A 12,564-nucleotide genomic window follows, 5' to 3' on the forward strand; every position below is an offset into this window, starting at 1 on the left:
GACCAGCAGTGATTCACTTTGGAAATAATACTGTTGTATGTCATAGTTCTTTTTTTTTTCTCTTTTTCAAATAGAGGGGTCATGCAGTCCCTTATAGAAAAGCATTTTCCAGCCCCTGACAGACAGAAGCTCTTCAGTTTGCTGGGAATTGATTTATCTTCAAAGAAAACTCCTTCTCCCAGTGATAAACCCTCCAATGAAGCAACAGGCAAAAAACGCAAAGGTGTGTTAAAACTTGACATGTCAACTTGTTTGTGACAAATTTAATTTTGTGTGCCAATATTGCACTGAATACTTTGAAAAATGTCTGGTTCTAATTTAGGTATAATTTCCTTATTTATAGGTATGGATGTTAAAAAAGAGGCAAAGAAGCCGCGCAAATCTGGGGGTCTTGGTGGCAGCAGTTCAGAGAATAGTGACAGTGACTCTGTTTCTGAAGATGAAGTAGACAGTGACAATGACAGTTTCAAGTCTGTCAGTTCTGGAGAAGATGATGAAGATGATTTCAATCCATTTAGGGATGAATCTAGTGAAGATGAAGAGGACGGTAGGTAACAGTTTTTAGGATTAAGCACTTATATTGGGTTAAAGTGGAATTAAGCAAATGACAAGGTAATCTCCTGAGATGAGCAGGCTTGGTTCTGCAAGGCTAATTAGAAATTACTTTCACAAAGGCACATAGTGTGTTTTACTACATGTAACATTTTATTTAATTGTGTAGATTCAAATGACCATACATTTCTACATGAGCATAACTGAGCATTTAGCTGTGCTTTATTACATTAATTAGCCATTCGAAAAACAGGCAAATAAAACTAATGAAGAAGGAATGAATTTAAGGTGGCTGTTGGGCTAGCCACCTGTTCAGACTGGTTGCACTGGAATCCAACAGTAGTTCATCAGGTCCAAGGTTGTGCCCCATTTGAAAGAGAATTCTTTTAGTGAACTCCTATCTAGTAATTGTTGCTTTAATGTCTTGGTGACCTTTTGTAAAGTTGAATTGTGCACTTTAGTCAGTCTTGTTATGTTGCTTGAAATCTTATTTTTTAGGAGTAATGTGTGGAATTACACACAAGTTAAAAATGTTTTAATCCAGTATGACGGCAAAGAACATCATTGTACATATATGATGAATTGGTGCATGGCAGCAGTGTACTTTTGGCCTAATAAAGGTTTTTGACATACTAGCTGATTTCAAGTAGTAGAGTAACCCTTTAATTTGTTTTTTTTTTCTCTGTAGACCCCTGGCTGATTCGAAAAGAACATAAGAAAAACAAGGAGAAAAAGAGCAAGAAGAAGAAAAGTGTAGATCCTGACTCCATTCAAAGTGCCTTGTTAGCTTCTGGTCTTGGATCAAAACGACCGTCCTTTTCATCTCAAGCTGTTAAGTCCTCTCCTAGCGTCGCACCTTCAACTGGTAATTATACATTGAAAGGACTGATACCTAGTAGACTTTTTGTGTTAGTCAGGCCTCTATCATTCTGAAAATGATCATCCACGTTTTGTTTTTAGTTAAGAAAGAAAGTGAGACTAGCAGCTGTGTGACGAGTCAGGATGCAGTGGAGGCAGCTCAACAGATGAAACGAGAGCTGCTTGAAGTGCTGGAAAAGCTGTCTGGAGACTTGCCCCCAAATACTCTGGATGAACTGATTGATGATCTTGGTGGCCCTGATAATGTGGCTGAGGTGAGGTGATCTTGTTAAAGTTTTATTTTTTATGTAGTACTAACTGAACAAGCTCAAGAGTTATAAAATCTAATAGTTATGGTGAAGTATCAGAGTGCACTCTCCTCAATTATTTTTGATATGTACAGATGACTGGACGCAAAGGCAGAGTTGTAAGCAATGATGATGGAAGCATCTCCTATGAATCTCGGTCTGAACTGGATGTACCTGTTGAAATTTTGAACATTACAGAAAAGCAGAGGTTCATGGATGGAGAGAAGGTATGGTTAAGGAAATTAAGAAACGTGTTGACTTGCACATAGTGAAACTGCCTCTGCTGTTTTAAGAAGTATGCGTTTATGTCTGTGTATGTATTTGTGTGTGCAGCTAAAGCCCCTGCTCCCACCATTCTTTGTTAAATATGCACATAACTCTTTCAGACACAATAATACTGTGTACTTCCACCCAATGACTCATTTAGATGAAGTGTGTCACAAAACACTACTGGGACACCTTTATACCAACAATAGTATGCTTGCATAATGCCTCACTGTGATTGCCAAGTCAGTTTTTTTTTCGTTCTTAAATCTAGTTCCTTTTTGGATGTTCTTGTGTGTGTGTTCAGACCATTGAAGTTAGATCTAGAAGTACGTTTTCTTACCTTAACGGGTTTATACTACTACTAAGACTAAGTAAAATGGCAAACTCAGATCACTATAACTTGTTTCTTTCAAGAACATTGCCATAATCTCTGAAGCAGCAAGTTCTGGCATTTCTCTGCATGCAGACAGAAGAGTCCAAAACCAGCGGAGGCGAGTGCACATGACTTTGGAACTGCCGTGGAGTGCTGATCGAGCTATTCAGCAGTTTGGTGAGCATGGATATGCATGAAATACAGGGATTAGAGCTGTGTGCACTACATTGGTTCTTTGCATTACTTTTACTTTCTTGTTAGTAATATTTTGTGGAGTACAAATGATTTACTTGACATTGTAGAAACTTCATAAAAACAGAATCTTTGCATTATGCTTTGTGACATTTTGGCAGAATTCTGTAAGTACGTGTTCTTTTGCACATTGAGCTATACAGTCACATGCTTGCTGTTTAAATTCATTCTCCAGCACCAGTGACCTTGATCATTTGAAGAGCTTTATGCTTCTATCAGTTTAAACTGTGTAACAGAGAGCACTGTTTATGTTAAAATGTACTCATTTAGTTCCTGCATCCTATAGGAAGGACACACAGATCCAACCAGGTGACAGCCCCAGAGTATGTGTTCCTTATATCTGAGCTGGCTGGTGAACAAAGATTTGCTTCTATCGTAGCGAAAAGGCTGGAAAGTCTGGTAGGTTTCTTTTGTATTTTTTAATTTTTATGCTTTAACTGTAGTAACATTACTTAGCAGGGTGCATTCATTTAAATAAAAATAATATCCATTCCAGTACCAATCCTGTCCATGAAACGTTTCATAAATCCATCAAGCTTGTTTGGCTTCTCATTTGTTCTGTTACTTTTATGGTGAAGTCCTTAACTAGTTGTTAATCCATTGATAAACTTTATTCACTTCATGTTGTTTTTACTTGTTATCTTCAGTAATGTTTTTCTCCCACCTCCTAAATGTGTGTGTGTGTGTGTGTGGAATGGAGTCCTGTTCAAAGCTGGTTTTTAGTTTTTGCCTAAAAATGTCACCATAGGCTATGCCACCCTGTGATCCTGATTATTTGAGAATGATAAATTGTTTACTTGGGACATTAGAAATTAATTGAAATTGTTGTTGGCAAGTGAATTATGAAATAAAAATGTGTTGTCCTTGCACCTTCAACTTGGGGTTAAAGTAAGCCATTGTCTTATCTTGAGTGTCAAAATACATGGCTGGTGTCAGCATTGGCATCTGGCTGTAAAAACAACACCCCCAGAAAATTAGGGCAGTGAATCCCTGAAGTGGTGTGTTATATCAGCAGAGAGAGTGCATGAAAATGTTGGCATAAGAAGTGGAAAAACATCTTTATAATAGTTCATTGTCTCTTACAGAGAAATGATTTGATGAGCTTTTTCCATAAAACAAACATGACCTGTATTATGATAAATTCAAAGCGGGTCCTACAAACCATCTTTGTAGGCCCACATATTGGTGACGTCCTGTTTTGATACAATGCTGTATTTAAACCTTTCAGGGTGCTCTCACACATGGAGATAGAAGAGCTACTGAATCTCGAGATCTAAGCAGATTCAACTTTGATAATAAGGTAACAATTTTGATTTTCAAAATCTGGTGATAGAATTCTGACTTCTCCTAATGCTTTATTTCACTTATTTGAGACTTTATAATGTGATGTTTTTTATTTTTTTTCTGCAGTACGGTAGAAATGCTTTGGAAATCGTCATGAAGTCTATTGTAAATTTCGATTCTCCTATTGTGTCTCCTCCTGCAAGTTTTGAAGGGGATTTCTTCAAAGGTAATAAATAAGGAACTGTACAAAATTAGAAATGTTTGCTGCTTGTCTGTGATTTTTTTTTTTTTTTTTTTTTGATTAAAAATGAGGGTATTCTTTCAATGTTTTCCTCTTTACAGAAATTCGGCAGGGATTAATAGGTGTTGGCTTGATAAATGTGGAAGATCGTTCTGGAATCCTCAGCCTGGATAAAGGTAAAATCTTTTTTGTGTATTTCACAATTTGTGAGGTTTAATACATACTGCTTTTAGAAAACATTTTAGACATGTGATATGTTTAGTGTTAAATTATTTAAACAGTTTTTCACTTATGATAGATACATGCTATGAAGAGTTTAGCACTGAGTTATTCAAAATGTGCTGTACAATTGGAGGTCCTATGCTGTTACAGTTAGTATTAAAAGAGAATGTGTTTGCTGATATAAGAAAAACTCTTGGTTACATTTTTTGGCAATCGTTACATTTTCATGTTACTTTTATACAAAATGTAGTTTCATGTTCATGCAGGTTGGGTAATGTGTTTTTCCACAAAGGCATAAAGTAAATTAACAAAACCTTCTATAATTCTTCCTCCTGCCCCCGTGGCCAGTTGAAAAATTTGAATTACAATAGGCTCAAATCTACCAGAGTAATAAGGTTTCAGTGATGGAATAATAATAATGTAATTTTAATAATAATATAAAGGACTTGAAACTTGTGCTTTGACAGTTTCCAAAAATAAAATGTTATTTTAGCTGTGGTGATTGGAGACTTCAGTTTCCTTTTAGCAACCTGTTTGCTTTGTAGACGCTGTATTTATGTGTATTGAATGATATATATTGTAGAAAGTGTTCATGATGCTATTCTCTTTTGTAGATTATAACCACATTGGCCGATTCTTAAACCGAATTTTGGGCATGGAGGTGCAACAGCAGAATGCACTATTTCAGTACTTCTCGGATACATTAAATGCAGTTATTCAAAATGCAAAAAAGAATGGAAGATACGACATGGGCATTTTAGGTGAGTCTGAGCAGCTGTCAGTAGGAGAAGCACTTGAGTGAGTGAGGTTTGTATAAGAACACGAATATTGAGATTGTATACTTTACCTTTTTAGATCTCGGATCAGGAGATGAAAAGGTTAAAAAGTCAGATGTTAAAAAATTTCTCACTCCTGGATATTCTACATCGGGTCATGTGGAGCTCTATACAGTAAGTTTTATTTATTTGATTGAAAAGGATTTCTACCAGTAGTGCTTTGGTTACATTATGTAGCAGAATGTATTGTATTACTTTCTTATTGTTTGTCATAAAAATAATTCTTTTAGGTAAGTGTAGAAAGAGGCATGTCCTGGGAAGATGCCATGAAGGTATGGGCTGAACAATCTGGAACGGATGATGGCTTTTATTTGCAGGTAACGGAGTGTGGGCATTTCCTAAATTTTCTTCACAAGAAAGGTTTTTAATATTCTGCTGCAGATAGCCGTCCAACTTTCCTCTCCGCTTCACAGCCTGCTTGTTTTTAAGACTTTTTTTTGTCTCCTGGTTAAACCTTGAACTTTGCCTCATGGTAAATAATTCTGTGTCTCCATGATAAGTTGGCTACTTTGCTTTTAGAGAAATCTGTTATTCCAATCTCTGAGTTCATGGAAAAATGTCCTTCAAGAAAGTTGAATTTAGAAGCCATAAAATTTGTGTTAAATGTTTTCTTTTTTTCTGGAAAAGTAACATTTATTTTCTGTTCTTCCTTGTTCAGATAAGAAATAATAAAAAGACAGGAATCCTTGTTAAAGAAGTTAACACCAAAAAGAGGCTGTTTCTAGTATACAGGCCTAATACAGGGAAACAGCTTAAAATGGAGACCTATGCAGATATTCGGAAAAAATGCAAGAAGGTGTGTGCTCTTAAGTTATTTATTTAGCTAACCTAATTTAAAATGATACTTTAGAGACTATTCTAATAAACCTGGTCTAAAACTCTTAACATGTATACTTTGATTGTTATTAATTGCCACTAACAAATTTAAAATCATGCTCTCTGCTTCTATTAAAAATGGAATTGCAACAATAACGCTTTCCTAAATAGTACCGGGGGGGGGGGGGGGGGGGATAAAAACATATTATTGCTACTTTTGTGCTGCTACTGGAGAAGACAATTCAAAGCTGTTAAACTTAGTATCCATATCTTCTTTGTAGTTATAATAGAAAGAGACCCACATTTTTGTTAAATTAAGGTCTTAAAAACAAATAGAGGTGGTATGGTGGTTTTTACACCTGCTTCACAGATCTAATTCTGATTTCAAATCCTGTGCTCAGACATCCACTAAATGGAGCCTGCATGTCCTCCCTATGTGTTTATAGGGAGTTTTCTTTGAGTTCTTTCCTTTTCTTTTCACATTCCAAAGACATGCAACTTAGATTAACTCACAATGGCTGCTTTTCCCCATACGCGTGTGGGAGAGCAGATTGTGTGAAGTTATAAATAACCCAGTATAATGAAAACCCTCCCAGAGTTGTGTCTAAAGCTGCGCGATCAACTGTGACCTTGACTTGGATTCTACTCCTACACAGTGAATAGCCTGTAAGCAAGGAAAAATGTTTTAACTTCAGCATGAGCTAATATCAGTAGGAAACTTTGAATTTCTTTCTTGGGTTAAATCTGATGTTGCCAGTTGAAGTGGTAGCAAGTCTGACAGAGTAAGGGAAAAGTTGCAGCTTGAGGATGTTTTTAGATGTTAACGCATGATTTACAGCCCGAGTGTCTGAATGTAGATAGATAGATAGATAGATAGATAGATAGATAGATACTTTATTAATCCCAATGGGAAATTCACAATGTGTCGTCTTCTGTCTGATAAAGGTACTTTCTGATGATGCCAAACAGCATTGGATGGACCAGTACATTTCTTCAGCAGACACTTGCTCACATGCTTACTGGTACGTACGCTTTGACAGTCTCTCCTCCTGTGTGGTGGTCTGGAGTCCCCTATGAATGGGGCAGTGATTTCAGTTGCTGTGTTTTTTCCCTTTATGATCTGGTCACTTTTGACACTTGACCTCTAAGACTTCATTGGCTTTAAAGTGAATTGGCCTCAAATGTTTTATGTTCTAAATTATTTTTGGCAATATTGAAAATTGAGATTTTTGAGATTTCAGTTTACTTTTACAACAACTTTAAATAAATTTCTTTATAGGTTTAATTTTGATTTTTTTTTTTTACCCTCTGCATTTGAGTAACTGACTGCTTGGAGCAGGAGCTTGTAGAGTGTTAGAAGGGCTTCATGTTAAGAATGAGGAATAAAAGAAGAATCTTCAAGTAATCCCAACTTGTTTAAGGAGAATGTCCTACAAAGAAAATTGATTTAAACTTACTTTACTTTCTGTGTATTGTAGCCGTGTAGTCATCATAGTCATTTTTCGTGTGCTAATGAAAACCAAACGCAAGTTTTATTTCTTTGTTTCAGTTGTTGGTGTTATTTTTCATATTTTCAAAGGATGTAATTCTGTTATTCTTCTCTCCCTCAAGGCGAGGAAATTGCAAAAAGGCATCGATTGGATTACAATGTGAAGTTGGCTTGCGCTGCAGAACCTACTTTGTACTGTGCGGGTCTGTCCTGAGTGTCTGGACAAAGGTGGAGGGCGTACTAGCATCTGTGAGTGGGACAAATGTGAAAATGCAGATTGTCCGCTTGAGAACAGAGGATGGCCAAAGGATTGTGGGTATGTTTTTGTGGAGTCTTTCTATTACCTGAGATTCTCAGAAGTGCTTTGGTTGATTATTAATACACCTGGGGAATGGAACACATTCATCTTAATAAAATAATTAATAACAATGAAAGTAATTCCTTCATCATGGGGGGCATTAGCCTCATGAGACAGGCCCGGCTGCTATAAACGTGCATCCTTTAAAAACTTTCTTACTGGAAAGAGAGAGATTGCTTTCACACTTGTGGGCCAAATAGAATATATTTATTATTTAGTCAAGATTGCTGTCCTTATACCTAACATAATAGGCAAGTGACTCAATTCTTTAGAATAAGAAAAACACGGTTGAACTTTTATACACACTTAAACACTAGTTTTGTGTGTCTGTGGTTCTCTGTGTTTTTGTGGAACTCATTTTAAAATAAGTCTCGATCCACAGTGCTAATCCATCCATTCATCCATTGTCCGACCTGCTGAATCCAAACACAGGGTCACGGGGGTCTGCTGGAGGCAATCCCAGCCAACACATGCTAATTCCCTTCATAATTTTAAACACTTCAGTCAGGTCTCCTCTTCATCTCCTTAAGGCTCAGATCTTTTAATCTTTCCTCATAACTCGTCCTCTGTAGCCCTGGAGTCAGCCTTGTCACTCTCTCTGGACTTATTCCAGTGCTGCTCTGTCCTTTTTGTAGCCTGGAGACCAAAACTACACACAGGACTCCAAATGAGGCCTCACTAGTGTGTTATAAAGCTTGAGCAGAACCTCCTTGGACTTGTACTCCACACGTCAAGGTGCTATATAACCTTACACTCTGTTAGCCTTCTTAATGGCTTCTGAACACTGTCTAGCAGTTGATAGTGTCAAGTCCATAATGACTCTTAGATCCTTCTCATCAGGTGTACTTTCGATTTTAAGACCTCCCATTGTGTGTTCAAACCTAACATTTTCACTTCCTACATGTAATACTTTACATTTACTAACAGTACATTTCATCGGCCACAAATCTGCCCAACTTGTACGCTGTAATGATGAAATGCCAATCCACCCAGCTTGGTATCATCTGATAACTTAACCAGCTTGTTGCTTATATTCCAAGCCCTAGCACTGCCCCCTGCTGGTCACCACTCTTAACAACACCAATTCTGATGCGGTTCCTCACACCGTCACCCTCTCCTTCCTGCATCTGAGCCAGTTCTGCACCCATCAACACACCACACCCTGAACTGCCACTTCTTTTAGTTTGATGCCCAACCTCTCATGTGGCATGCTTTCTAAAAGCCAAAATAAGTCCTATCATGAGCTCCACTTTGATTGTATCCTTTTGTTGCTTCCTTATAGAATTCCAGCACGTTGGTAAAACATGACCTCCCTCTTCTGATGCCATGCTGACTGTTTAATAAAACTCCTGTACTTGCCATACGTGCTCAATGTTATTCTTAATAATTCCTTCCATTAATTTACCTGTGGTGCACATTAATCTTGCTGGCCTGTCACCCTTTTTATATAATGATATAATATTTGTCATTTTCCAGTCCTTCTGATTTTCTCCCAGTGTGTGGTGACTTTCAAAAAATATGCGTCGAGGGCTTATTATTTGTAGTCGTCAACCTCCTTAAGAACTTGAGAGTAAATATTATCTAGCTCTGGTGATCTGTTTGATTTCAGCCTATTTAATCTGAGCAGCACGTCTCCCTCTACATAATTTCCAAGTCCCTCAGTACCTCCTTAGCAGTCCCTGTTACCACTGGGAGATTATCCCTTTCCTCACATGTGAAGACCTCAGAAAAATTTGAATTTAGAGCATCTGCTATTCACTGTATTTTTAATTCTTCTTTACTGTTTCTGATGCACTTCACCTCCTCCTTGACAGCTCTTTTCTATTGGAAAAATAAATTCTACTGGATTTACATTATCAGTGTTTTTGAGATGCAGCAGAATTCTTTCAGTATTGATAGGTGACAAGTAGTGGGGTCTTGATACCCGAACCAGATTTGTGTCCCATCCCATATCCAGTCTGAGGTGTGTAGTGTTCACATTGCCTTGTCCTAATGTGGCCTCAGTGTTATATGGGGTCTAGTGATGCAAGTAAGCTGTACTCATTGATTGCACCATTACCCCCCGATGCTCTTCAGTTATACAAGATACTGCGAATCGGCACAGCAGGGCAGTTGCATCGTATGCCTTGGTGTTTTCTGCTGTGGTTTCGTCCATTTCCTTTTAGAGAAGACTTGGTATACACAACGGTCATGGGTGGTGGGACTGTATGGTTAGCCATTTTGACCACCCTTGACAGCTGGTGAAACTTCAAATGACATAAATAACTCCTCACTGCCCCACTTACCATTCACTTTATCTTACACTGTTTTTATTTGTCATATGATGCTCAAAAATGAGAGAGCCATAATCCTGAACAAAAATCCTCTGGCTGTTCAAACATATTATGAAAACCTGAATTTGCCAGTGTAACCCACTTGATTTGTTACTTGCTTCTCTGTATTCATTTATTCCTTGATGTGCTCACGCACTAGCTGCGCTTCTCTGTATTTCAGAGAAGCGTTCCTCCAGCACGTCTCCTCGCTGTCTCGCTCGCCCTACGCGTACCCTCGGTGTTCCTCCTGCACCTTTCCTCGTATTTGTGCGTGTCAGAGCCCCTTTTTGGATTGGTGGGTTGAGCACGTTATCGTCATCCTCTCGGGGGATCTTGCTTGCCTCCTGTCTGGATTTTGAATGCCACCAATGGTAGATGGGCCCCCGTTACCCATTGTGGAAACATCATTCATGCTCTTGGGAGGCTCTTTGAAGGCCCCCTTGGGTTGAGACTTGTTGTTGGGTAAGTCATTCACTTTGTGACATTTTCTCTTTATATAAAAAAAGCACTTCAACAACAACGATCAGGGATTGAAGTTTGCACCCTAACATGTTACGTTGTCATTGCCAACACTGATCCGCCAAACTAACCAATTAGATTGCTTGGAGGGACCAGACATGCGTGTGCGCACACACACACACACACAGAGTGGCGTTTTATTATACAGCAGATAAATTCTTTAATTTCTTTAATGTCTTGTACAACACTTTAAGCTACATGTCCTCTCTAAAAATGTGTAATAGAAATAGTTGACTTGTCACTCTTTGGGCCCAAGTTTAAGATTTGTTATTTTATTTTTTTCTGTTCCCAGGTCTGATCATTCCTGCCAACTGTGTGTCGCCCCTCATCAATATCCTCTCGTCGTCCGATCAATCGCAGCAGATTGCAGTGCAACAACAGCAGATGTGGCAGCAGCTCCATCCGCAGAGCATCAATCATTACAGCAACACATAGCGTCAGGCCGAGGCCAAGCCAAAAGAGACTTCTGAAGTGAAATGTAACAAAGCCGCTTGCTCTGTGAGCATGTATGTATGGTGACATTTTTTGGACATTTTTCAGGGTTCTTAGCCAAAGAATTCTGAGACATTTGCTGGGTTTCTCAATGCCTTGTGCTTCAGAACTGGAGAAGGCCGGTCGGCCGCCCGCGTGTGAGTGAGGAGAGCCGAGGCGGATCAAGCGTCTCCGTACATCTCTGCTCTCCGCATCTGCTGGGTCGGGCTCATGAGCTGCAGACTGAGGATCCTCCTGCAAGTGAAGTGTTTGAACTTGAATGGTCCCTTGTATCAGTTACAGTGCTCAGGGGTTCCTGTTTAGAAGAAATGCACTTTTTTTTTTTTTTTTTTTTTTTTTTTTCTGTAAGTTTTTGGGAAAATATTTTGACAGATGTGTGATTTATTTTTTATGTGCTGATGCAGGTATGTTTCCAAAGCATGTCAAGAGAAATGTCATAATGTGCTTTTAACTCTCCCCTCCGGTCCACCCCACATTGTTTTTTTTTTTTTTTGTTGTTCACTCTCACGCCATGAAACCCCCTCTATAAATTATTAGTCGGAATTCAAAGTTGGATCATTTCTCAGAAGCATGCCGATTTGATTTTTAGTAATGGCGGAACAGATATGCTGTGAGGGTGAATGGACAAACGAACGAGGCCTGATAACTGGAACGGCTAAATTTACGAGAGACCACCGAGAAATGAACGAGCCCGGGTGGCCTCTTTCACGGCACCGGTGTCTGAACCTTTTCCCGTTTCGCTGGTGTCTCGATGAAATCCTTTCTCATCGGAAGCTGGTATGAGCATTTTGCTGTACAAATGTGTATATTTACATAACTGTATCCTAGTACGGACATTTTGTTTTGCTTATAAGTGAGACGCTTATAAGAGAAGTGAAGGACAATGTTTGTCATTTCATGCTTGCACGAGTTGCACTACTGAAACAGATTTCATTGTACATTAAAATTGTAAACTGTTGAAAAACACTTTGCAAGACTTTGAATTCTTGCAAATGACCAATTAAAAAATGGTACCAAATGTTTCTATAAGTGCTTGAACTCATTTGCACATTTCTTTGACGCTGTTTACGAATTCACACTCGTTGGTTGATGAGCTGCTTTATGCGATTCTCTCGTGTCTTTTGTGACTTGCCGGTTTAGACTGACGTGTTCATCCTCGGATTACAACCAGGAGACAATTTTGGGTACCTGGAGTCGGCAAAAATGTACCGACTTCTAATAAATTTAAATTGTAATGAAATAGAAAAATACAGCAAGTTCAAATATCCCATTTCACAAACAATAAGCACTTCTCTGATGTAAGAATAAAGCCCAGTGCAGAGTGGTGTTACTACCAGTGTGAAGTTCAGATGAGCTATCGTACAACCTGACGTTCACATATTGTA

At 38.5% G+C, this 12,564-nt stretch overlaps 1 protein-coding gene across 3 annotated transcripts in view; it reads left to right on the forward strand.

The window, feature by feature from the left end:
• sbno1 (strawberry notch homolog 1 (Drosophila)) overlaps positions 1-12,208 on the forward strand; it is a 29,849-nt gene extending 17,641 nt beyond the window's left edge. For all 3 annotated transcript variants that reach the window (XM_051921071.1, XM_028825424.2, XM_051921070.1), the window contains exons 16-32: positions 75-223; positions 344-547; positions 1,241-1,417; positions 1,513-1,685; positions 1,814-1,945; positions 2,400-2,535; positions 2,897-3,009; positions 3,839-3,910; positions 4,021-4,120; positions 4,237-4,311; positions 4,972-5,118; positions 5,213-5,307; positions 5,424-5,510; positions 5,852-5,989; positions 6,955-7,031; positions 7,621-7,814; positions 10,980-12,208. In XM_051921071.1, coding sequence (XP_051777031.1) covers positions 75-223; positions 344-547; positions 1,241-1,417; positions 1,513-1,685; positions 1,814-1,945; positions 2,400-2,535; positions 2,897-3,009; positions 3,839-3,910; positions 4,021-4,120; positions 4,237-4,311; positions 4,972-5,118; positions 5,213-5,307; positions 5,424-5,510; positions 5,852-5,989; positions 6,955-7,031; positions 7,621-7,814; positions 10,980-11,122 — 2,212 coding nt within the window. In that variant the 3' untranslated portion in view covers positions 11,123-12,208. The remainder of the gene's footprint in view (positions 1-74; positions 224-343; positions 548-1,240; positions 1,418-1,512; positions 1,686-1,813; positions 1,946-2,399; positions 2,536-2,896; positions 3,010-3,838; positions 3,911-4,020; positions 4,121-4,236; positions 4,312-4,971; positions 5,119-5,212; positions 5,308-5,423; positions 5,511-5,851; positions 5,990-6,954; positions 7,032-7,620; positions 7,815-10,979) is intronic.
• Positions 12,209-12,564: the final 356 nt, after the last annotated feature.

The sequence above is a fragment of the Erpetoichthys calabaricus genome, chromosome 18 (genome assembly GCF_900747795.2).
Source record: "Erpetoichthys calabaricus chromosome 18, fErpCal1.3, whole genome shotgun sequence".
In the NCBI taxonomy this organism is placed as follows: Eukaryota; Metazoa; Chordata; class Cladistia; order Polypteriformes; family Polypteridae; genus Erpetoichthys; species Erpetoichthys calabaricus.